The 25,404-nt window shown below is 41.8% G+C and overlaps 1 protein-coding gene across 1 annotated transcript in view; it reads right to left on the reverse strand.

Moving 5' to 3' along the window:
- atp5f1d (ATP synthase F1 subunit delta) overlaps positions 1-21,085 on the reverse strand; it is a 29,002-nt gene extending 7,917 nt beyond the window's left edge. The window contains exons 1-4 of the mRNA XM_080212826.1: positions 20,872-21,085; positions 14,831-14,984; positions 9,876-9,964; positions 2,409-2,543 (exon numbers count right to left, since the gene is read on the reverse strand). Of these exons, the coding sequence (XP_080068952.1) occupies positions 2,421-2,543; positions 9,876-9,964; positions 14,831-14,984; positions 20,872-21,003 (498 nt within the window). The 5' untranslated portion in view covers positions 21,004-21,085 and the 3' untranslated portion in view covers positions 2,409-2,420. The remainder of the gene's footprint in view (positions 1-2,408; positions 2,544-9,875; positions 9,965-14,830; positions 14,985-20,871) is intronic.
- Between the last annotated feature and the right edge of the window lie 4,319 nt (positions 21,086-25,404).

The raw sequence follows: 25,404 nt of genomic DNA on the forward strand, positions 1-25,404 counted from the left end.
AAATAAAACATCAGTTACAAATAATGTATCCTCCAGGAAGGACAAACTTGGATACCACAGAGAGATTGAATTATATAGCACAGACCTTACAAAATGTGTCATCTAGTGGTGGAACTTTAGCAATGCAACCTCATCAAAATCAAGTAGCAGTGGCTAAAACATGCAAATATGCATGAATTATTCATGTATCCCCAAGGCTCAAATTGTGAAAATCAGTGTGCATAGTATGTAAGCCACAAAGATGAAAAATGTTCAGATGCAGGGCAATGGCAAGTTAGTTGATTTTGGCCTATGTAGCTGTAGGGCGTGCTCCTGAGTTAGTTGCTGCCCAAGATGCGCACTTCGGCTTGCTGTCTAGTGACAACATCCAAGGCCTCTCAATCCCGTTAGAAAGTATGTCTCACCACCTGATTTCACGTCAGATCTATCACAGTTAAAAATCGAGTGGAAACCTGTATGCTGCAGTTATTTACAACTCTTCTTACAAACAAGATTTCCAGAGTTTAGCCTTCTTAATTAGTTTTAAAAGCGTCACATCTTTGCTGAAAAATGGACTGGAATTCAGATGACGGAAAAGAATGTTAAGCTCGTTTTCAAAGGAACACTATTCCTTATAGGCCAGAGGAAGGTTCTAAAGCACTATGACAGATAACCAGATGGAATAGCTCATCTCAAGGGATATGAAAAGCTAAACACCTAAAATATAAATATACTACATTCCAATTGTTCAAAAAACAAAGACTAAATTGTAAAATTCTAAAGCAAAATTACACCGTATTAAACCCTTTTTATGGCACCAAAATCATTACCCCATCTCAAAAGGATTCCAATAAATAGCATGAATACATTTGGAATCAAAGAGTATTCTGCAGAAGAAGAGTGATCAAAGCCTGGCAAGCAGCAACTGGGGCCAATAAAACCGCTTTGAACTTGACATATGCATTTCAAAACCGTAGAAATCACATTCTTCATGATAGTGGAGGGGGAAACACAGCATTATTGCCACAGCAGTGAGGCTTTTCATCATGGTTTGAGTCACTGCATCCACTGTTTGGCAAATAGATTATCACACGATTCTAAGAAGCAGAGCCCCTGAAGCTAAAAGTACACCTGTACAAATGATGCCGTGCAATGCTTTCACATGCAAAAGCTTTAAGGTGCTATAATATTTTTAGTACAAGAAGCCTCATCTTTTATTATGACCATTCGACTTTAGAAAAAAAGATTACTTTTTAAATTGTCTCTTTTAATTCGAGGTAAAATAGATTGGCCTGGGAGAAAAGTTGGCGCTAAGTTGTACTGAACTCTTCAACAGGCCCACATGATTTGACTGACATGAGGATAAGTCCTATTGCAAGTCAGGTACTAGCTTTAACATCTGACCATCTCAGAGAGAAGCAGCTATGAGCACATATACAGACTGTCAGATCTAAAGTTGGAGGAGGTGACCCACAACAGTGTTGCTATGCTCGCAGAGAGAAAAAAGATTACTTTTGGGTTATTCACTAAGCTGAGGGCTGGTGATGACAGAACCCATGTTTGAGGAAACCAGCAATGTGAAGAATTAAAGACCAAGGAATTACCAGAGCGTACGTACCTTGCAACAAGAAATCTACTTGATTATACACAAAGGGCTGATCAAATGGGACTTTCTTTAAAGAATACTGGAAGATTCACTTTAAAGGAAGCATCCTGTTATAGCCAGGAGGAGTTGAACTTTAAACTCAAGGCTACATGTCTACCTAGAATGCAGCATAATATAAATTGCAGTGAGGGGTTTCTGGTTATGTTAGACGTTAAGGAAGGAGATACATGTTCTGCATTTTATTGTACTGCTTGACTATTAAGTAATGTTTAGTTAACATTGAATTTGGTTCCTTTGTTAACATAAAAGCCTTAAAAGTGAAATCTTGTACAAATAGTCACAAACTTGTATCTCTTTTTATCAGATAAAAATCTCTACTAGGGTTGCAACACTACTTGAACCAAAAAAACCTTGGTTTAGACCCCCGGACATACTTAGATTCAGATTGTTTATTTAAAAGATACTGAGTGACTGCATGATTTTATTAAAAAGCTGGACTCGATGTTTTTGCACTTTGTCTGAAAATAGTAACATCAATGGACCACTAGCTCATACAATTCTGAAATAAGGATTTGATAATTTTTACCTTTATAGAAAAGGCAAGATGCACACACCAGCAGACTCATTCTTGACATTTATATACTCAGAAGTGAAGACATGCACTCTATGCTCTTGCTAAATGCCATCTTTCAATTACTGCAACTTAACTGCCAGTTGTGCAGTCGTTCAATTTTTTTTTATATAAAACAATCAAAATCTGTCCAGAGGGTCCAAACCAACAATGCAACCACAAAGGCATTGCTCAATTCAAACAAGCTCTTACCTATTAATCAAGTTATTCCAGCGCTTTTATGATTGCTTCATTAGCTTCTATGCTAATTAAGGCCTCAGCCCGTTGTACCTCATCAGAGGCTGATGATAGTTCAGCATTAGCTTTGTCCAGGTTAGCCTTTGCAGCCTGCAACAAAAATTCAACATTTTTAACAACCCAGCAGTTACCTCCTCAATAGAATAATGCAAAACTGCTTTGCTGGGGCAGATCTGACACAGTAAGTGGGTACTTATAGTTTATAACCCATTTAATTGGGCCATTCAACAGGAGTTATATTTCCACACATAATTACTAGCACAAAATTAAATAGCAATGGTAGAAAGGAAAATATGTAAGCAATATTCATTAGATAGTGCAAAATCTGACCCCCCAAAAATGACATTTTGCACAACTAGCTGTACTTTTACATGCGAATCTTTATTCAATCCAGTTTGGAAATACTGTTGTCAGTTTATACCATTCCAATGCAAGGAAAACACAAACTCACCATGGCCAAGGTGAAAATGTTCAATGTTTGAGAGTTTAATACAGGTATTCACATTTACGCCTCAAAATCAACAGGAAAGTGACACCATTTCTTAATAAAGAATGGATCTACTTGACTACCAATTTTGTTTAAAAACTTAATTTCAGCAAAGACTGCGATCCATAACTGGAATTTATAACTTGGGCCCAGCTCAAAGTATACCCCATATAAGCCAGAGACTGCAGAGTTTATATTTTTCTTAATTGAGAAACCAAGATGAAGGGTAAAAGTTCACAGTGCAGGGCACGACTAAGTTTACAGTTAATCATAGGAGTGTGGATTCAATCAGCTCTGCCCCATTTGCCATGCAAGGAATTTTTCATTGAAACACTGATTGTAGCAAGCCCTTTTTTGAGAACTGCACAGATGACATACATTAAGCCACTGGGAAAATAACAGCACTACCAAATCCACGGTACAGTACAAAAGCTTAGCATTAATAGAACATTAGAGTAAAACTCCAAGCTCATAAAGGATGGTGGTGTTCTTCAGAGACCCAGCAAGCCATTTCTCAATTGGCTTCCAAATAATATCCATTTAGTCTCCAATGACAGTAAAAGCCTTGGCCAGGAGATTACAAGAAACAGTCTAATTGAGTTCAGTTTCTCTGCTTGTGAAGTGCGCCTCAATTGATGCCTACTAAAAGCATAGCTGCAATTGCGAATTTGTGGCACCATTACTCAGACACTGCCGTTATATCCTCTTAGCGTCACCAGCCCTTGAAGCTCACCAGATAGCAATAAATAAGCTAAAGGCACAATAATCTCACACATGCACACACAATCACAATTTAGTACTCTGCAGGCAACTTTGAAATATCACTTCAATAACCATCACGGTGATGCACAGGGTAGTAATATTATACAGTCCCTCTTCTGTAACTTTATCCAATATCATTAGCAAAGAATCCCATGCCTCTCAACCAATGTTTTTGTCTTCAGAAGAGTTTTGGTGAATAACCTTTATGGACTGAAGGGCGGTATACCGTAGAGTTCTACAAGGTTCATTACAATGGCCATTGCTGTTTTTAATCTACATTACCATTAAAAACTTTGACTCGTGGGATGGGAAGGCAGTTACAATGCACAATTTCCAAATTTGCACGATATATTGATGACGATAATAATAGGCTTCAAGTGGATAGACAGGGTGGTGGAATGGACAGATACATGGCAAGTGAAATTCAATGGAAAAAAAAATGAGGTGATACATTTTGGCAAGAAGAATGAGAAGAGACAACACATGTGAAATAGCATAATTATGAAGGGGGTGCAAAAGGGGGAGGGGGGGGGGCGCCTGGTGGAGGCCCTGGCCTCTGCCACCTTCGAAGATTTGTGCACAGCAGGGCAACTAATCAGTTAATAAATTGGACACAATATTCAACCAATTGAAGTACAAAATCAGAAAGTTATGCTAACCCTTCATGAAATATTAGGTTGCACTGGCACAATATTTTAGGAAGAATATGAAGGCTTTGGAGAGGGTACAGAAGAGATTTGATAGTGTCGTTCTGGGGTAAGGGACTAGTTACATGGAAAGGCTATTGAAGTTGGAGTTCTTCTCCTTCAATCAGAGAAAGCTAAGAGGAGATTTGACAGGGACAGTTAAAACCATATAGGGTTCAAACAGAGTAAAAGAGAAGTTGCTTCCGTAGGCTAAAGATCAATAACCAAAATTTATTGCCAAAAAAACAGGTGACACTCAGGAAAACCTTCTTTTAAAAAAAGGGATTAGTTGTTATGAGGGAACAAGGATCTAGTGTGCCAGCATGTCAAAGATGTAGTGCATAACCTCCAATCACGAAACATGAAGAGTAGTAAATCCATCAAGAACAGTACTAGAGTAGACAAGAAGAGGTCCCAGAGAGAGAAAAAAAAAATCAGGAAAGTAGCCATCTAGAGGAGACCATCCCTGATGGAACCATTGGGAAAGAGAATTAAGAGACTCTAAACAGTAACAAAGGCTGCAGTTGGCAAGCTTCAAGTAATAAGCGCCCAAGAAAAGCCATAGAGATCCAAGAAGGTTGGGCAATGGTAACCCTTTGGAGCAATGCTGTTCTGCTCAGTGTGCCTAAAGAGCTGAAGTTGTGTAAATGCTGGAGTACTGACATAGCAATCCAGGCAAATGAGTTTTGGGGAAACAAAATTGAAACTCTCCCTGAAACTGAGGGAGACCGACCACTGAAGGAATTAATCCCAGGCTAGATCTTTTAGGCTGAAAACTGGAATCACTTGTGAGTGTGTTTCAATGAGATTGGATAGCTCGTGATGTTTAGCTACATCTGGGAGGGTTGCTATGAAATTCATGGGTATGTTTTGGTTGCATTTGCCATTTACTGTAGAGTGTTGTTTTCAACCACAGCTTGTCTGTTAATTCACATGTGCCCCATGTTAACCCTGAATGTTGGAGGAGTAGATTGATATTGTAAGGTGTTTTATGTTTCTGACCTTGCATAGTAAAATTCATTTTTTTGTTTAAATGACGTGGAACCTTGTGGTTCTATTCTCTTAGCAAGTGTCTGGAATTTCAAACTTTATTTGCTTTTAACAATTACTGGTTTCAAACGGGAACATAGTACAAACTTGCTTATCTGGTCAAGGATAACAAATTGGGCTCCCTCTGGGATTTTCAACCCACAGGCAGATATGAGTGTTGGCGCATGCTAAGGTTAAGGCTGATATGATTTTCACGGTGACTTTATCCCCTAAGGGAACAATGGATATAGATTCAATAGTAGCCTTCCAAAACGGAATTAAAATGGAATTGAATGAACACTTGGAGAAAGCATTGTCAGCATATGGGGAAGAACAAGAGGAACCAGAGGGCACAACCTCAGGCTAAAGGGCCAATCCTTTAAAACAGACACCCTCTTCAACCAGAGGGTGGTGAATCTATGAAACCCTTTGCCGCAGAAGGCTGTGGAGGTCATCGAGTGTCTTTAAGGTAGAGATAGATAGGTTCTTGACTAATAAGGGGATCAGGGGTTATGAGGAAAAGGCAGAAGAATGGGGATGAGAAAAGTATCAGCTATGATTGAATGGAGAAGCAGACTCTATGGACTGAGTGGCCTAATTCTGCTCCTATGTCTCATGATCTTGAGAGCAGCAAAGTAACAGTTTAAGGAGATATAAAAATAGAGTTTCAAGCCCAAGTCAAAGTTTCAAACTCTTCATTAAAAACTTTAACTGATACCATGTTTGACGTTTTGTGCACATATTGCATGGTCAAATAAATCAGTAAGCAGACCTGCGCATCCTTTTAGAATTGGAAATCTTATTAATGCACAGGATGCTTGGAGCTAAAATTAAAAGGTCAACAGTTCCATTCAGCACACAAAAAACACTGCTTTCATTTGTCAGTAGATACTTCTTCCAGGCCAACAGATCACAAAAAAGCAGGTTGTGTTGAGGTTAATTCACCCAAACTCACTCAACGGCACAGGTAATCAAAAGATGCCAGGCTTCACATTAGCACAGACGTTAACATGAAGGATATTCTCATATGAAAAAATAGCAATAGGCTGGGTAACCTCGAATTAAATTGTACAATAGGTTGTCTTGTGAAGAAATATAGTGAGCTGAGCAAGTTACACAAGACATCATGGCACAATTTCACACCATAGATCACTCATCTGAGTAATATTCATTGCAGGGAAAGGTCTTTTAAAAACTGAAATGGTCACAGTGTTGTGTAAAAATTGAGGGGATGCTCAAAATATTTGTTGGTCTATATAAACCAAAAATAAGGGGCTCTGATAGTTTATCCAGTGACAGTTAAACCATTAACTTAACTGATACCCCAGGTTATAAATAATCTGATTGGTCCCATGATGCCATTGTTGTGGAAGTGAAAATGAGCAAAGGTCCCCTTATCTAGTGACATTTGTTGGTCAATAAAGTGAGAACAAATTACATCAGTAAAAGGAAAAGCGTCAACAGTTTACATAGCTACAAAATGGCAAAGGAAAAAATACTTTACTTGCAACTCCAATGAGTCAGACACAGTAACACTCTATGTGACCTCTAATTTATAAGTGCGTCTCCAAGACTACATTTTCTATTATTTAAAGCAAGTTAACAGAAATAGCTACCTCAGCTAAACTGGCGGTGAAACAAAGTGTTTTTGAAAGCCTTATTTAAGGGATTTTAAAAACTTTGGAATCAGAACACGCATGAAATATTGCAGCAATTGTTCCTTCAATGCCTTCCTTTCAAGTACAAACTTTGTGGATGGGATATCAATTTCAAACTTGCAAATGCAACCCACAAATAATTGTAAAAAAAAAGGACAAGGACATTCAATTGCTTATTCAGATATAAAACTATTGAAGACAGTAAATTCAATGATGTGCTTAGATTCGGATTCATTAACAAAACATGTCATGTGTCATAAGAGTCAAACTTATCTAACGTTGAGAGCAGAAGTCAAGAATTTCAACCCCTGATGTGCTTCAGAACAATTGTGCACGTGCAGACCAGGAGCAGGATACACATGTGCAGATCAACATTTTTACAAACTTTTAAGTGAAGAAGGTTGAAGAGAAACTCTGATAATCAAAGGAGGCTCAAAAGAAGCCCTGAAGATCCAAGGAGGCAGCTAAAATTTGGTCATTCCATACTTTGGACCTCTGAAGCAAAAATACCACTTTGGAGCAGCAATGTTCTGCTCATTGCAGCCAAAGATCTGAATTTGTGCTTGGGTTGGTACTTGAGTAAATACGTAGGAATCTGGGGGAATGGAATATCAGGGGATGAGGCTGAAATCCTGCGTAGTAGGCCACTGTTGATGTCATTGAGTTGGAGAAACATTTTGAGAGAATTTCCAAGTTAGGTCTTCAATGGTGAAGAACGGAAACTCTCATGACAGTGAAACTGTTGCAGTAAGACTGGTTTGCCCAGTGGTGTTACTGACGATGGGTTAAGAAATCCATGGACTCTGACCTGGTTTCACCTGTCATTTATTGTGCAGTATGATGTGTTCAACCATAGTTTGTCATAATTCATAAGTACCTCACATTAACAGATCAGATGTTGTGAACTGTTTTAACTTTGACCTGGTTTAGTCAGTTATTTTTGTTTGTTCAAAACCCACGGAATCTTGTGGCTTTACTCACCGAGCAACTGTTTTGAATCTCAAACTTGGTTGCTTTAAACAAAACATTATTGGTCCCTGAACAGATCTTAGTAAAAGCCTGGAGGTCTGACCTAGGCTGATCAGTAAAGACTATTAAAAAAAGCCAAACTGTAGCATACTATTTTGAAAGTCTTTGGATTCTAAAACACTGAACAGGCCAAATTCTTGCTCAAAACGGCATAAAATGCATTCTCATCAGGGAGGGTGCACTGGCGCCAGGGATTTTACATGCCTTCATCTTGTAACCTGTTACATCTTGCAGACCTTGCCATAGTCGGCAGGAGTCCATGTGGGGCTCTAGATTGGTCTGGTACTGTCTTTTGGCATCTTTGATAGATCTCCTTAATCATATCTGGCTTTCTTGTATAGATCAGGGTCATCTGACATGAATGCCTCAGATCTGGACTTCAGCAAGTAGTGGATATTCCTGTTCATGGTTTCTGATTGGGAAACACATCAGATTTGCTTCTTTGGCACACAGTTTCCTGCACAATTACTAATGAAGTCAGTTACTATAATGGCGTACTCATTCAGGCTGGTCGCAGAGATTTTAAATACTGACCACTCTGGCTCTAAGCAGCCCCGTAGGAGATCATCCGATCCCTCAGACCAACATTGCACGACTTTCTGTGATGAATTCTTCCATTTCAGTTTTGTAAGCCGGGAGCAGGAGCACAATTGCAATCTTGTGGTCTGATTTGCCAGAAGTGTGGGCAGGCGATGAATCGGTAGAAATGTTTGATATCTGTGTACCAATGGTCAAGGATGTTGGACCTCTGGTGGGAGAGGAGACATATTGGTGGTATCTTGGTAGGACGCTATTGAGCTTTGTCTGATTGAAGTCCCTGGCCACAATGAACAAGGCCTCAGGATATTTGGTTTCAAGGCTATTTGTAATGCTGCATATTTCATCCAGCGCAGTCTTCATGTCTGCGTGGGGTGGGATGCAAACTGCTATCTGGATAACTCTTGCAGAAGGCAGTAGGGGGTGGCAGTTTTGCGTCAGGAATTCTAGGTCCGAGAAGCAGAAACTTGCCAGTGTTGCTACGTCTAAGCACCATGACGTATTGATTGGGAGGCAGATTTCGCCCCCCCCCCCCCCCAGCCTTGCCTGAGGCCACTGTACAGTCCACCTGGTGGATTGAGAAGCCCTCTGGTTGTACGGCACAGTCTGGTGAAGCAGCAGTGAGCCATGCCCGCATGAAACAGTGCATACAGCAATCTCTCGGTTCTCTTTGAAAAGTGAGTCTAACTTTAAGTTTGTCAGCAGTTTTCCAAAGATAGGACATTTGCCAGGTGTAAGCTGGGGAGGGAGGGGTCTTGAGACCACCTTATATCACTCTCACCTGCAGGCCTGCATATTTTCCACACTTCTTGGAGTAACTGCTTCTTTTTAGGCTTGGGAGATGGTGAGAGTAGTATGCGGTGTTAAGGGTATTGGTGCATCCATGAAGGAGATCGTCGACTTCAGGAAGTATAGTGGGGTACATGCCCCTGTCTACATCAATGGGGATGAAGTAGAAATGGTCAAGAGCTTCAAGTTTTTAGGTGTCAAGATCACTAAAAACCTGTCCTGGTCCCTCCATGCTGGATCACTTCTCAGAAAAATGCTTCAAATCAATAAACACGTAGTCAGTTTACAAGCACTGGACAATAGCACCCTTAGAAGATATCAAAATTGCCAAGTCAATCTGGAATGTCACAATAAAGGTTCAAGACCCAAGCAGAGCACATTAATATCTGACTGGACCAGGGAACATTTCAATCTTAATTGACAAAACACAGAAATTTGTACTCACAGTTAAGTCTAATTCATCTAGAGCTGCTGCTTCTTCAGCCAAGAGTTGAACTGATGAGTCCGCATTCACCGTCACAGAGCCACTGCTCACTAGAAATCAGCAAACAGTATATTTCAATTGTGCAAAACCCCCAATCTTTGTGCTCGATTATTTCTGGTGCAATACATTATGTTTTCTCTTGCAACTCTGGTCATTAATTTGTTTCCATTACTTTTGGACTTGAAGTTTATTAATTAGTGGCACAAGTAGGCTTATGTTAGCACTGCAATAAGGTTACTGTGAAAATCTGCCTAGTCGCCACACTCTGATGCCTGTTCAGGTACACTAAGGGAAAATTTGGCATGACCAATGCATCTTACCAGCACATCTTTCAGACTATCGGAGGAAACAGTGTCTGTGGGTACCCGAAGGAAACCCACAGACACAGGGAAAATGTGCAGACTCCGCACAGCCAGTGACCCAGACTGGGAATTGAACCCAGGTTCCTGATGCCGTGCTATTCTCAAACACACCTCTGGCAATTATTATTCTTAACATAATACATTCCACTTAGAACAGCACCCTGCAGTGCCACAGAGTGATTACTGGTTTTAACACAACAAACCAATACCATAAAGACAGGTTCAACCACATCATTTTGGCAGCAGTCTCTGAAAATGTTAATAAAACACGAACACAGCAAAAATCAAAAACAGTATTGAGGAACAGAAATAACTAACATAGTTCATAAGACAATAAATTTCCACCCACTCAAGCAATGATACCCATACTTTATTTCCTGGAATTTTCCAGAATTAGCAGGATTTAAAAGCACGTTTGCATAAAGGTAGGCATTGTTAATTAGTTAGTTACAAACATGTCCCTGCATTGTCAAGTGAAACACGCACAAGAAATTAACAGCTGTAGAATTATAAATTGTCAAATTAGTTTTTGAAAAGATTACGCAATGAGACTAGATAAATCAAAATTATATAGAATCCATATATACCATAAACAACTAGTTCAAATGGGACAATGTGTATTTTCACAGAACGCATGCACGGTTGCGCGGGAAAGAAACGGTTACTGTTTTCAATAGTATGCAAATACCAGCACATTATTTTGGAAATACTGGGGGCCACAAAGCAATAGGGTAGTAGTATTACCGCAGACTAGTAATCCAGAGACTCAGGATAATGTTCTGAGGACCTGGGTGCAAATCCCTCCTCGGCAGATGGAGAAATTTTAGTTCAATAAAAAATCACGAATTAATGACTATGAAATCATTGCTGTAAAAACCCATCTGGTTCACTAATGTCCTTTAGAGAAGGAAATCTTCCATCCTCACCTGGTCTTGCCCATGTGTTATCCCAGATCCACAGCAATGCAATTGATTCTTACCTGCCCTCTGAAATCACCTTGCAAGCCACTCAGTTCAAGGGAATTAAGGATGGGCATCCAATATTGCCACAGCCAGCAATGCCCACACCCCGTGAAAGAATTTCACAGAATCTTTACAGTGCAGGAGGCGGCCATTCAACCCATTGAGTCTGCACCAGCAACAATCCCACCCAGACTCTAACCCCGTAACCCCACATATTTACCCTGCTAACCCCTCTGACATTAAGGGACAATTTATCGTAGCCAATCAACCTAACCCACACATCTTTGGACTGTGGGAGGAAACTGGAGCGCCTGGAGGAAACCCATGCAGACACAGAAATTTAAAAAAGGAAAGCAAAAGCCATTTGCCCTTTTCAGATAATAGATGAACATTGCCCAGTTCAGCAAATAAAACATCATCAGTGTCCATTCAACCTTCCTATTGCATGCCATTTTAACTCCACACCTCATGCCTCCATGTCTGTCCTTGGCCTGCTGCAATGCTCCTGGAAAGCCCAGCATGAGCTGGAGTAGCAACACCTTATCTTCTGGTTGCAACCCTCAAGACTCAACGTTGAATTTGGCAAATTTAGAACATGACCTTTCTCCTTTATCTTAAACCCTTGATTTTTGATATCCCACGCACATAATGCCTCAATGCAACCCCCTCTGCCCCTCCCACAACAGGCTACCTTACTTTAATTCTTAAAGTTGCTACTTTTTGTTGCCATTTCTACAGCTCTTAGCACATTCTCCCTCCCTTCAATTCTGATAGAGTCAAAGGACTCAAAATGTTAACTCAATTTCGCTCCTTACAGACGCTGCCAGATCTGCTGAATTTTCCCAGCATCTTCTGTTCTTGTTTCAGATTGCAGCATCTGCAGTAATTTGCTTATTTCAATAGATGGTTGGTTTTGCTGCAAGGACAGTTCATGGATTAAAATTAAAATTCCATTCATTCATTTTAAAATGCCAGCAAGGCACTCAGAATTTCCAATGATAGAGGGAGCTATGGAAGATATGCTTTTATTGTAATCTGTCAGAAATGCATTTTACAGAAAAAATGTTACTGTAGAAAGTGCATTTTAGCTATTGCCTTCATTTTAGAGCATGGGAGAAAAATAGCCACACCGTTTATTTTGTGCAAAAATATATCTGAACAACAAGGTCAAATAAATTGTCAAAACTGAATACAGCCATGAATACATGAATATATCTCGCACCTAATATCAAAAGGATTATATCTTATTTTGCAGTTCCTACTTAGCCGCCTCCTCTCCAGTAGGCACCATTTCATGCAAAAAACTTGTTTCGGAGTTTAAGCAATTCATCGGCAACCAGCTATTTAACTGCGAGGACCACAATCCTTATTTTCCCCTGCTCATATATAATTTAATTATTGTCACATGTATTGGGATACAGTGAAAAGTACTGTTTCTCTCATGCTATAAAGACAAAGCATATTGTTTATAGAGAAGAAAAAGGCAGGGTTCAGGATAGACTATTACAGTCATAGCTAGGGCGTAGAGAGAAATCAGCTTAATGTGAGGTAGGTCCACTCAGAAGTCTGATGGCAGCAAGAAAGAAGCTGTTCTTGAGTCAGTTGGTACATCACCTCAGACTTCTGTATCTTTTTCCCGAAGGAAGAAGGTGGGCAACAGAAAGTCCAGGGTGCACAGCAGCCTTGACGGAGTCAGTGGATGGGAGGCTGGTTTGAGTGATAGTTCACAACCCTTTCTAGTTTCTTGCAATCATGGACAGAGCAGCAATCATAACAAGCTTAGATACACAATAAAAAACATCCTTTCTGGGTGTATCTGTAAAGATTAGTGACAGTCATACTGGATTGTGCACTTTTCAGTGGAACCACTAGGTAGAAAGCAGGAGAATCTTGCTGATTTACCTAATCAGAAGTACTGAAGGGACATTTTAGCCTATTTAGTTCTTAACATGCTATGCCCAAATTTTACTCAATCAGGAGACTATTGTCTGGATAAGTTAGCTTATCTGCAGCTATCAAATTGTAGCTGAAATGCAAAAACATGACAACATTGACAATCACATCACACGGTATTGGGTACTGAAGAACTGCTGCTTTGATTTAGTTTATAGTTAATCAAATCTCAGTTTTTTAAAATCTCATTTCCCCAAAAAGTAAAACAAGGCCAGCAACAGTTTAAAAACTGATAGAAAAAAGGGTCTTGTGAGAATATGAAGAGAAACAACAAAACAATCATAGAATCCATAGTGAAGAAGCCATTTAGGCCACTGAATTTCTGACAGTATCTTACCCAAGTTCTCCCCGCCACTGCTCTATCCCTGTACATTTACCATGGTTAATCCATGTAACCTACACAACCTGGGACACCAAGGGGCAATTTAGCATGACCGATCCACCTAATCTGTATATCTTTGGACTGTGGAAGTAAACTAGAGCACCCAGAGGAAACCCACGCAGACAAAGGGAGAACGTGCAAACTTCACATTGATAGTCACCCAAGGATGTAACTGAATCCAGGATCCTGGTGATGAGAGGCAACAGTGCTAATCAATAAGCCATCAAAATTAAAATATTGACAATCTTTTAAGGAATAGAATCATGAAAGCTTACAGCACAGGAGATCATTCAGCACACTGCTAGTTGAAAGGGCTGTCATGCTTTTTTTCTTTTTTCTATAACTCATCCTCAAGCCCCTGTTCAACATCTTTTTAAAATTATGAACAGAATCAGCTTTCACCATTTTTTCAGGTACAGTGTATCAGATAATTAAAACCTGAGTGAAAAATAAGAATGAAAATTCTAGTTGTTTCGCAGGTTTGGATTAAATGAAATCCGGGGTAAGAATTAAGAAACAAAACGAGATAATATAGACAATAAGGGAGAAGGCAGCATAATTTAAATGCCTTGTTAATACTCTGTTACATGGGTTCAAATCCCACCATGGAAGGGAATTTAAATTAATAGCTCTGGAAATAATAATTTCCTGGGCATCATTAGTTAGCTATCACTGGTTACTCCCAAAACCCATGTGATTCACTAAAATCTTTTAGGGAAGGAAATCTGCCATCTTTACTTGGTCTGGCCTACACGTGACTCTGGATCAGCAGTAATATGTCTGACTCTGAACTGTCCATGAATGCGTACTTCTATTTTAGAATCTATTCCTTTTTATACTAGTTTCACATTTGAAAAAGATGTATATTCATTCGCTTTGATTCTTATTCACTAAATGTGCCAGTAAGTACTTGTACTTGAAAGCTTTTCTGCCAGGGAATAAATCACCATAGCAGGTAATTGCATGCTGTATAAGAGCCTGTAATAGTGCTGGCATTGTTAATATTATAAAAGGTATCAATGCAAAGAGCTGCACAAGGATTATCAACACTTTCAGTACTCAACTTACTGAGAGATAAAAATACTTAGCAATACAAATCCTTCATTTTACTGATGTCTATCTGGTTTAAAATACCAGTGTTAATTGCCTATAGTTTATACAACTGACAGTAGAAAATGACATTGAGAATTTATTTTAATTGTAATAATGAAATTCCATTTTAAAATTGCTCTACTTCACATACAGGAATTGACATACCAAAATACTTGCTCTGTGCACCCTCTTCATCAAACACAGTTACAATTCCAGGCTTTAGCACCTGTAGCGTGGGTACATGGGCAGGGAGAATGCCAAAGCTTCCTGTCATTGTTGGAACATCAACTTGTTTCACATTGGCTTCATTATAAAACACCTGATGAGAAAAAAAAAGGTAAAAGCCTCAAGTCTCCTCACCCCTCATTTCTCCCATCTTAGTCAAAACTCTAATAAAATTGTAGGTCAGCGTTATAAATCTAACATGAGTAACATTCAAAAACTCATCACTAGAATCATTGCAAATAAATTGTAAACTGAAATATAAGTTTTCTATAAAACAAATGCTGAAGGTCACAAGTTCCATCTTCAGACTATGCCAAGCTAATCTCTGGCACAAAAGTAGAATCATAGAATCCTACATTACAGATGGAAGTCATTCAGCCCATCGAGCCTGCACTGACAACAATCTAATCCCTCTGACACCACAAGTAAACTTAGCATGGCCAATCCACCCAATCTGCATATCTTTGGACTGTGGGGGTAAGTTTTAAAGCTTATTTGTTAGTGTCACAAAGTAGGCTTACATTAACACTGCAATGAAATTACTGTAAAAATCCCTGAGTCACCTCACTTTGGCATCTGTTCAGGAAACAGGAGCACCCAGAGGAAACTCAAACATTACTGTTGATCTGAATCGCAGGGATAATATAGACATGGAGGCAATTTAACTCAAGTCCATGCCTAATTTAGTTGCCACACTGTTACTGGAAATTTGTGCCTAGATATTACAGCAGAAGATTGAGATCGAATTCCTCCAGGCATCAACTTATCCACAGATAGTTAATGTAATCTCCAACATGAAGAATGACCACTTGTTTAGATACAGGAATACAACAAGTGCCACTGTTTCTATCATTTACAGGAATCTGTAGAAATTTTTTAAAAAGTGCAGCACTCAATTTTCCTGAGACAAAACTACACCACCAGATGGCTCTCTTTCAGTTGAGGAGAATATTCAGATCTCCATACTCAGAGCTAGGAGTATTTGCTTTCTCAAAAACTAGGAGTGACATCAATTAATCCTACTTTTGGAGACACAGCTAGCACAAAGGACAATAATTGTGGGGTTGTTGGGGGCAATCATCTCAACCCCAAGATACCACTCAGTAGTATTCCAGGCCCAGAAAGCTCCAGCTAACTTAATTACCTTCCCTTTGTCATAAGGTCGGAAGTGGGAGCTTCACTAGTGATTTATGTTCAGTTCCATTTGCAATTCAAATAACGAAGCAGTCTTGCCCACATGCTGCAAGACCTGCACAACACTAGAATGATAAGTGGGAAGTAACATTCATGCCACACAAGTGCCAGGCAGTGAACATTACCAACAAGAGAGTCTAAACAATTCATTTCAATAGCATTACCATCACCAAATCCCCTACCATTAACACCTTTGGGGTAAACATTGACCAGAACTTAACTGAACCAGCCACATAATTACTGTAGCTATCCAAGTACATCAAAGACTGAGAACGATTCACTTCCTGACTTTTCAATGCCTGTCCATCATCTACATTGGTAAAGTCTGAAATATGATGGAATACTTTCCACATGCCTAGATGAGTGCACCCCCAAAAACACTGAAGAACTCAACACCAGCCAGGAAGCAGCAGCTGCTTGACTGGGACCTCAGCCGCTAGCTCAAACAATTGCTCTCCCTTCCCCTCCCCATAGCAACTTGCCAAGATGCCTTTGACAGAACTTCCAAACCACTGATCCCTGTCTCCTAAAAGAACAAATCAGCAGATGTATAGGAATGCCATTACCTGCAAGCATCCACCAGGTCCCACATCATCCTGATTATTTTAATACCACGAGGTCAAAATTCTGGAACCCTCCCAACAGTACTATGAGTATAATTACCCTATATGGACAATAGCAATTCAAAGTGGTGGCTCATTACCACTTTCTTAAGGGCAACTAGGGGTGAGCAAATGAATGCTTTGCTTGCCAGCAATACCTACTTCCCATGAATAAATACACTATCAGATCCTGTATTGCCGAATCTGTATTTGAGTTATATATGCAAGAAGTAGGGCCACTCAGCCCCTCTAGCTTGCTTGACCATTCAATAAGATCATAGCTGATCTAACTGCAACTTCAACCCCAGATTCCCGCTTACCTGCCCCCTCCTCCAAATAATCTTTCACCCCATTTATTCATTTGCCTTAAAAATATTCAACAACTCTGCTTCCATTGCCTCTGAGGAAGAGAGTTCCAAAGACTCATGACAAGGAAAGCAGAGGATGATGTGTTGAATGTGGAAGCTGGTGATTAGACAATGATGACAAAGGGAACCCTGCCATGAATCTTGGAGAAGTCTCACAACAACAGGTTAAAGGCCAACAGGTTTATTTGGTAGTAAACGCCACTAGCTTTCGGGGTTTGCCCTTTCATCGGGTGAGAGGAACGAAGGTGGTGAGCGGAGTGACCTGACAAAGAGGCAAACTCCGAAAGCTAGTGGAGTTTACTACCAAATAAACCAGTTGGACTTTAACCTGGTGTTGAGAGACTTCTTACTGTGTTTACCCCAGTCCACCGCCGGCGTCTCCACATCATGAGTCTGGGAGGGCAGGGAGAGGGAAACCTGCCACAATTCTAGGAGGGAAAGCAAAGGCAATCCTGCTTCAAATCTGGGAAGGAAGGGAAAGAGAACCCTGCCTTGAGTCTGGGAGGGAAGGGAAAGAACATAAGAACATAAGAAATAGGAACAGGAGTAGGCCATCTAGCCCTTCGAGCCTGCCCCGCCATTCAATAAGTTCATGGCTGATCTGTCGTGGCTTGGTTCCACATTCCCGCCCTCTCCCTATAACCCTTAATCCCCTCACTTATCAAAAACCCATCAACCCGCGTCTTAAAAATATTTAGCAAGGCAGCCTCCACCACTTCAACGGGCAGAGAATTCCAGAGATTCACCACCCTTTGAGTGAAGAAGTTCCTCCTCAACTCCGTTCTAAACCGCCTCCCCCCTTTATCTTGAGGCTGTGCCCCCTAGTCCTACTATCCTTTCTGAGCGGGAAGAGTCTCTCCACCTCTATCCTATCCATCCCATTCATCATCTTATACGTCTCAATGAGATCTCCCCTCATTCTTCTAAACTCTAACGAGTACAAGCCTAGTTTATTCAGCCTCTCCTCATAGCTCAACCCCGCCTCGAGTCTGGGAGAGGGGTCGAAGCGTACAGCAGAAGTGAGACATAGGATGACAAAAGTATGGGCCCTGGAGGGAAATCGTAGTTGGGCAGACATATCAGAAGCAATAAAAAAGTGACACTGTCAGGTACAACATGGATTAGGAACAGGGAGGGAAGAAGTGCAATCATGCAGCACGGATCAGTTGACAGTGGATCACGGATCAGTGGGTATTATTCGAATTCCACTATCTCTGGAGATAGGCTGAGAAGTTAAGGGAGGAAGGAGTCACACAGATGGACTGCATGAAGGCAAGGAAAAGATTGAAACAGGAAGTAAGGTTCATGAATTCTGCCAGTTCCAAGCAAAATGGCACCAACAATACTGGACAAAATGATCAGGGAGGGGACTGGGACTGAAACAAAGAATGTTCTACATAATATCATAAAAAAGGCATATCAACAAACCATATGGCTTCCCATAATGACTCCTTTCAATTGGAGGTGAGTAGAGTTAAAGGAGAAACTGTTCACAGAGGGAACAGGTCCAGTTAGGCCTCTCAAGGAGAAGCAGAAAGCCCACAGGCCACTTATTGAGAGATAGAGATTGGACAACAATGGTGAAGTGTTGGTGGTTAGGGTCAAAATACTGTTAGTCACAGGAGGAAGAGATTGGACAAGGGGATGAAAAGAAATAAGTTCAGTGGGACAAGAATAGAGTGAAGCAATGGATTTACAAACAAGGGTGTCCCATTCATGGATTTTAGGAAGGAGTTGGGCCAAGGCTGTGCTGGGTTGGGGGGGGGAATTCATGGAGGGAAGATCTTCAGAGAATGAGTTCAGTGACCATCTTGGAAACATGGCTTTCTGTTCAGTGGTGATTTCATAGTCCACAGGGAAGCGAGGAGGAAGTGTCAAAGAAGTGTTCAAACTCCACAAGACAGAGGTTGGTTCATCATACAGCAGCGTCACCAACCTTGTCAGCAACCACAAACCTGTCAGCAGATTTAACAACAATGCAAGCGTGCTGTGGGTTGTACTAGACAAGTTATGTTAAAATTGTGTTGAATCTTGGCTAGACCACACCTGAAAGCACTGGTCATAATGATTGTTGTTGTATTATGAAAAGAATCTCAGGCATGGGGTTAAGGGTTTAAAACATCAGGAAAGCAGAACAGAAGTTCTCTTTTCTTAGAAAGCAGAATGCTAAGGAAATGCCTTTTGTTTTGTTCTTGAGATGTGTGCATTGCCGATAAGGATAATGTTCATTGCCCACCCCAATTGTACTTAAAAAAGTGGCGAGGAACCAGTACAGTCCATGTGATGTAGTTATATTTTTCTGTAGCAGTAACGGTACAACTGAGTGACTGGTTAGATCATTTGAGGGCAGTTAACCATATTGCAGTGGGTCTGCAGTCACATGTAGGCCAGACCAAGTAAAAACAACAAATTTACTCCCCTGAAAAACATTAATGAACCAGATGGATTTCTATAACAATCTGGTAGTTTGATGATTATTATTAATGAGACTAGCATTTCATCTTTCATCCCGATTAATAGATAGAGTTTTGTCTGAAAAAGAGTGAGAAAATGTTTCCACTTGGAAACCAAACCAAAACCAGGGACCATAAGTATAAGGTGATCCCCAATTAATCCAATTGGGAAATCAGGAGAAATCTCTTCACCCAAGAGGACGCAGCCCGGTGGTTGGCACTGCTGCCTCTCAGCGCCAGGCTCAATTCCCAGCTTGGGCCACCATCTGTGCAGAGTCTGCATGTTCTCCCCACGTGAGTGTGGGTTTTCACCAGGTGCTCCAGTTTCCTCCCATAGTCCAAAAATGTGAGTTAGGTGGATTGGTAATGCTAAATTGACCCTTAGTGACATGAGAACTTGCAGGGCAAATAAGTGGGGCTACAGCAATAAGGATTGTGATTGGCGCAGATTCAATGGACCAAATGGTCTCCTTCTGCACTGTAAGCTATGGTTCTATATTCAGAGTGGGAAGAACAACAAAACTCACTACCAAAGGGTAGTTGCAGAAAATTCATTCTAGCTACGTAAACTGAAGAATAAGGAATATAAGGACATATTGATGGGTTCGACAAAGTAATGAGAGAAGGGCAGCACCACTGCCTCTTGGCACCACAGATCCAGAGTTCAATTCCAGCTTCAGATAACTGTGTGGAGTTTGCAAGTTCTCCCCACGTCTGCCTGTGTTTTCTCTGAGTGCTCAGGTTTCCTCCCACTGCCCAAAAGATAAGTGGGTTAGATGGATTGGCTATGCTAAATTGCCCCTTGGTGTCAGAGGAACTAGCAGGTTAAATGCATGGAGTAACAGGGTTAAGGCCCGGGTGCGTTTGTCGCCAGTGCAGGATCAATGTGCTGAATGACCTACTCGTGCACTGTTGGGATTCTATGAAGATTCATGTGGCACAAATTTAGGCCTACCACAATGTAGAATTGTGTGCAGGCTTCAAGTGAATGACACGTAAATAAAACATCTAATAAAATTAAAGCAGAAGAACACCTGAAAATGTAGGGATATGGGGACAGGGTCTAGGTAGGATTGCGGTCGGTGCAGACTCGAGGGCCAAATGGCTTCTTTCTGCTCTGTAGGGATTCTATGATATCTCTGAAAAGCATTGCAAGAAAAAAAAGACTTACAAGGGCAATAAGAGGATATAATGAACAGGTGTGGTGGGCTGTGTTCTCCAAGAGTGAGGAAATGACCTGATAAAGGTTGGGGCTGTATTTTTTGGTGATGTTTGGTCAAGCTGAGCTACTTCTGCTGCAGAAGTTATGGGTAGCGGTGGATTGCAGCTCAAGGAGTGCGGTGAGGCCCAGGCCTCGGCCTTACCTCGGTGGGAGAGGCGAATGTAAAAGACATCCCGGCGGCCGATGGTGCTGCTTCGGCATAGCCCCTGGCGAGAGCTGCCCGGGCCAAACGCAACGGCCTAGGGCGGACGATGGAGCGGAAAGCGGTGAACATCCCGGGACTGGCTCTCCCTCACAAACTGACCCACAACCGGAGCAAGGACAAGCCGCTACCCAGCCTGCCCCACAAAACCCACAGCGCGCCTGCGTGGACCGTTCTACCCAACCACCCCCGCGCAGCGGCACATTCCCACAACTGCGCACGCGCAGACGCAGAGTATGGACGGACCTGGCAGTTCCCAACCGCTGAGCACACACAGGCCCGGCAGCCTGATTTTTTTCCCCCCCCACCACCACTACGCATGCATGGACCTGGCACTTTCCTACCACTGAGCATACGCAGGCCCGGCAGCCTGATTTTCCCCCCCCCCACCCCCCCCACTACGCATGCACGGACCTGGCAGTTTCCCACCACTGAGCATACGCAGGCCCAGCAGCTTGCTTTTCACCACCATTGCGCATGCAAGACCCGGCAGCCTGGTGTTTTATTTTTTCCCCACCACTGCGCATGTACAGATCCGGCCGCCCAATTTCCCCCTACCATTGCGCATGCACAAACTCGGCAGCCTTATTTTCACTATTAATGCGCATCCGTGAACCCGACCAACCATTCATTCACGGCCACATCACTACGCACGCGCAGACCCGTCCTTGTCCTCGTCCCAGTGCATTCTGGACTCTGTAGTTCCTCTCCTCTTTGAGAGGACCATCCAGCGCAGTGCAGCGGCGGACCCCTGTCTGGCTTTGGCTCCCATGGTGAATAGGATCATCTGAAAGGTTACAGCACAGAGGAGGCCATTACTGTCTCTCTACAAGAACAGCTCAGCTCATCCCTTTCACCCTTACAACTCTCCAATGTTTTTTAAAATCATTTGTGAGAGATGGGTGTCACTGGCTGGCAAGCATTTATTGCCCATCCCTAGTTGCCCTCGGAGGACAATTAAGAGTCAGCCACTTTGATTTGATTTATTATTGTCATATGTATTACTATACAATGAAAAATATTGTTTCTTCCTTGATATACAGACGAAGCATACCATTCATAGAAAAAGAAAGGAGAGAGTGCAGAATATAGTGTAACTGTCATAGCTGGGGTGTAGAGAAAGATCTACTTAGTGTGGGGTAGGTCCATTCAAAAGTCTGATTGCAGCAGAGAAGAAGCTGTTCTCGAGTCAGTTGGTACATGAGCTCAGACTTTTGTATCTTTTTCCTGACAGAAGAAGATGGAAGAGAGAATGTCAAGTTTTAAAGTTTATTAATCACAAGTAAGGCTTACATTAACACTGCAATGAAATTACTGTGAAATTCCCCTAGTTGCCACAATCAATGCACATACCCAGCACGTCTTTTAGACTGTGGGAGGAAACTGGAGCACCCAGAGGAAACCCCATGCAGACACAGGGAGAACATGCAAACTCTACACAGACAGTGACCCAAGCTGGAAATCAAACCCTGGTCCCTGGCGCTGTGAGGCAACTGTGCTAACCACTGCGCCACTGTGCTGCCCCAGAGTGTGTGAGGTCCTTAATCATTACTGGGGTAAAACTAACCTGGTCTAATCCAAATCTAATCCCAACTCACGTTCCCTATTAGTGGGTGATCAATCCAATGCTTGGTGAATTCTGCTTCACAATGATAGGAAGAGCCGACATCAAAGGATCAAAAAGCAACATCGCTATAAACACTTAGCTGCCACAAGCCAGTTTCTATCTAAAATAGATAGAAATCAACCTAACAGGGTTGTTGTGGTGTGAGATTTTAACTTCCTCTATATTGACTGGGACTCACTTAGTGCTAGGGGCATGGATGGGACAGAGTTTGTAACAAGCATCCAAGGGGGCTTCTTGAAACAGTATGTAGATAGTCCAACTAGGGAATGGGCCTGGTATTGGAGAATACCAATAGCCCAGCCAAGCGGTTGACGTTTCAGTAGAGGAGCAGTTCGGGAACAGTGACCACAATTCAGTAAGCGTTAAGGTACTGATGGATAAAGATGAGCGTAATCCTCAAGTTAAGGCGCTAAATTGGGGGAAGGCTAATTACAACAATATTAGGCAGGAACTGAAGAATGTAGATTGGGGGCAGATGTTTGGGAGGCTTTCAAGTGTAATAGGAGTTCAGGACTGGCATATCCCTGTAAGGATGGAGGATAAGTATGGCAAGTTTTGGAAACCTTGGACAACGAGAGATATTGTGAGCCTAGTCAAAGAGAAAAAGGAAGCATTTGTCAAGGCTGGGAGGCTGGGAACATCCCAAGTCTTTATATATATATATATAAACAGCAAGAGGGTAGCCGGGAAGAGAGTTGGCCCACTCAAGGACAGGGGAGGGAATCTATGCATGGAGCCAGAGGAAATGGGCGAGGTATTAAATGAGTACTTTGCGTCAGTATTCACCAAAGAGAAGGACTTGATGGATGATGAATCTGGGAAAGAGTGTGTAGATAGTTTGAGTCATGTTGAGATCAAAAAGGAAGAGGTATTGGGGTGCTTGAGAAACATTAAGGTAGACAAGTCTCCAGGGCCTGATGGGATATACCCCAGAATACTGAGAGAGACAAGGGAGGAAATTGCTGGGGCCTTGAGAAAAATCTTTGTATCCTCACTGGCTATAGGGGAGGTCCCAGAGGATTGGAGAATAGCCAATGTTGTTCCTTTGTTTAAGAAGGGTAGCAAGAATAATCCAGGTAATTACAGGCCGGCGAGCCTTATGTCAGTGGTAGGGAAATTATTGGAGAGGATTCTTCGAGACAGGATTTACTCCCACTTGGAAATAAGTGGACATATTAGCGAGAGGCAACATGGTTTTGTGAAGGGGAGGTCGTGTCTCACTAACTTGATCAAGTTTTTCGAGGAAGTGACGAAGATGATTGATGAGGGTAGGGCAGTGGATGTTGTCTACATAGACTTCAGTAAGGCCTTTGACAAGGTGCCTCATGGCAGACTGGTGCAGAAGGTGAAATCACATGGGATCAGAGGTGAGCTGGCAAAGTGGATACAAAACTGGCTCGGTCAAAGAAGACAGAGGTTAGCATTGGAAGAGTGTGTTTCTGAATGGAGAGCTGTGACAAGTGCTGTTCCTCAGGGATCAGTGTTGGGACCTTTGCTGTTTGTAATATATATAAATGTTTTGGAGGAAAATAACTGATTTGATTAGTAAGTTTGTGGACAACACAAAGGTTGGTGGATTTGCGGATAGCGATGAGGACCTTCAGAGGATACAGCAGGATATAGATCAGTTGGAGACTTGGGCGGAGAGATGGCAGATGAAGTTTAATGCAGACAAATGTGAGGTAATGCATTTTGGAAGGTCTAATACAGATAGGAAATATACAGTAAATGGAAGAACCTTTAGGAGTATTGATAGCAGAGGGAGCTGGGTCACTGAAAGTAACAATGCAGGTGGAGATGGTAGTCAAGAAGGTATATGACATGCTTGCTTTTATCGGCCAGGCATTGAGTTTAAAAATTGGCAAGTCATGGCTCAACTTTAAGGAACCTTAGTTAGGTCGCTCTTGGAATATAGTGTTCATATAGTGAGGCTGGTTTACATGATGGATTATGTGCCCAGAAACACGGGCTGTGGTTCCAGAATCACATTGCTGTGGGTCTGGAGTCACGTGTAGGCCAGACTGGGTAAGGATAGCAGAGTTCCTTCCTTAATATAGTGGAATATAGTGGTCGCCACACTACCAAAAACATGTGGAGGCTTTGGAGAGGATGCAGAAAAGATTTAACAGGATGTTGCCTGGTATGGAGTGTATTAACTATGAGGAGAGTTTGGAGAAACTTGGTTTGTTCTCACTGGAACGACAGAGGTTGAGGGGCGATCTGATAGAAGTCTACAAGATTATGAGGGCATGGACAGAGTAGGTAGTCAGAAGCTTTTTCCCAAGGTGGGAGACTCAATTACTAGGTGGCATAGGTTTAAGGTGCGAGGGGCAAGGTTTAAAGGAGATGTATAAGGCAAGTTTTTTACACAGAAGGTAGTGGAAGCAGATATGATAGCGAAGTTTATGGGGCGTCTGGACAAATATATGAAGAAGATGGGAATAGAGGGATATGGTCCCTGGAAGGATAGGGGTTTTAGTTCAGTTGGGCAGCATTGTTGGTGCAAGCTTGGAGGGCCGAATGGCCTGTTCCTGTGCTGTAATTTTCTTTGTTCTCTGTTCTTAATAATGCTGACTGCTTTTCCAAGGCAGTGGGAAGTGTAGACAGAATCAATGGTTGGGAGGCTGGTTTACATGATGGATTATGTGCCCAGAAACATGGGCTGTGGTTCCAGAATCACATTGCTGTGGGTCTGGAGTCACGCGTAGGCCAGACTGGGTAAGGATAGCAGAGTTCCTTCCTTAAAGAACAATAGTGAACCAGATGGATTTTTATGACAATCAACAATGGGTTCATAGTCATCAGTAGATACTTAATTTCAGATTTCTTTGATTGAAATCAAATTC

The sequence above is a fragment of the Carcharhinus amblyrhynchos genome, chromosome 26 (assembly GCF_965287045.1).
Source record: "Carcharhinus amblyrhynchos chromosome 26, sCarAmb.v2.hapA, whole genome shotgun sequence".
Lineage (NCBI taxonomy): Eukaryota > Metazoa > Chordata > Chondrichthyes > Carcharhiniformes > Carcharhinidae > Carcharhinus > Carcharhinus amblyrhynchos.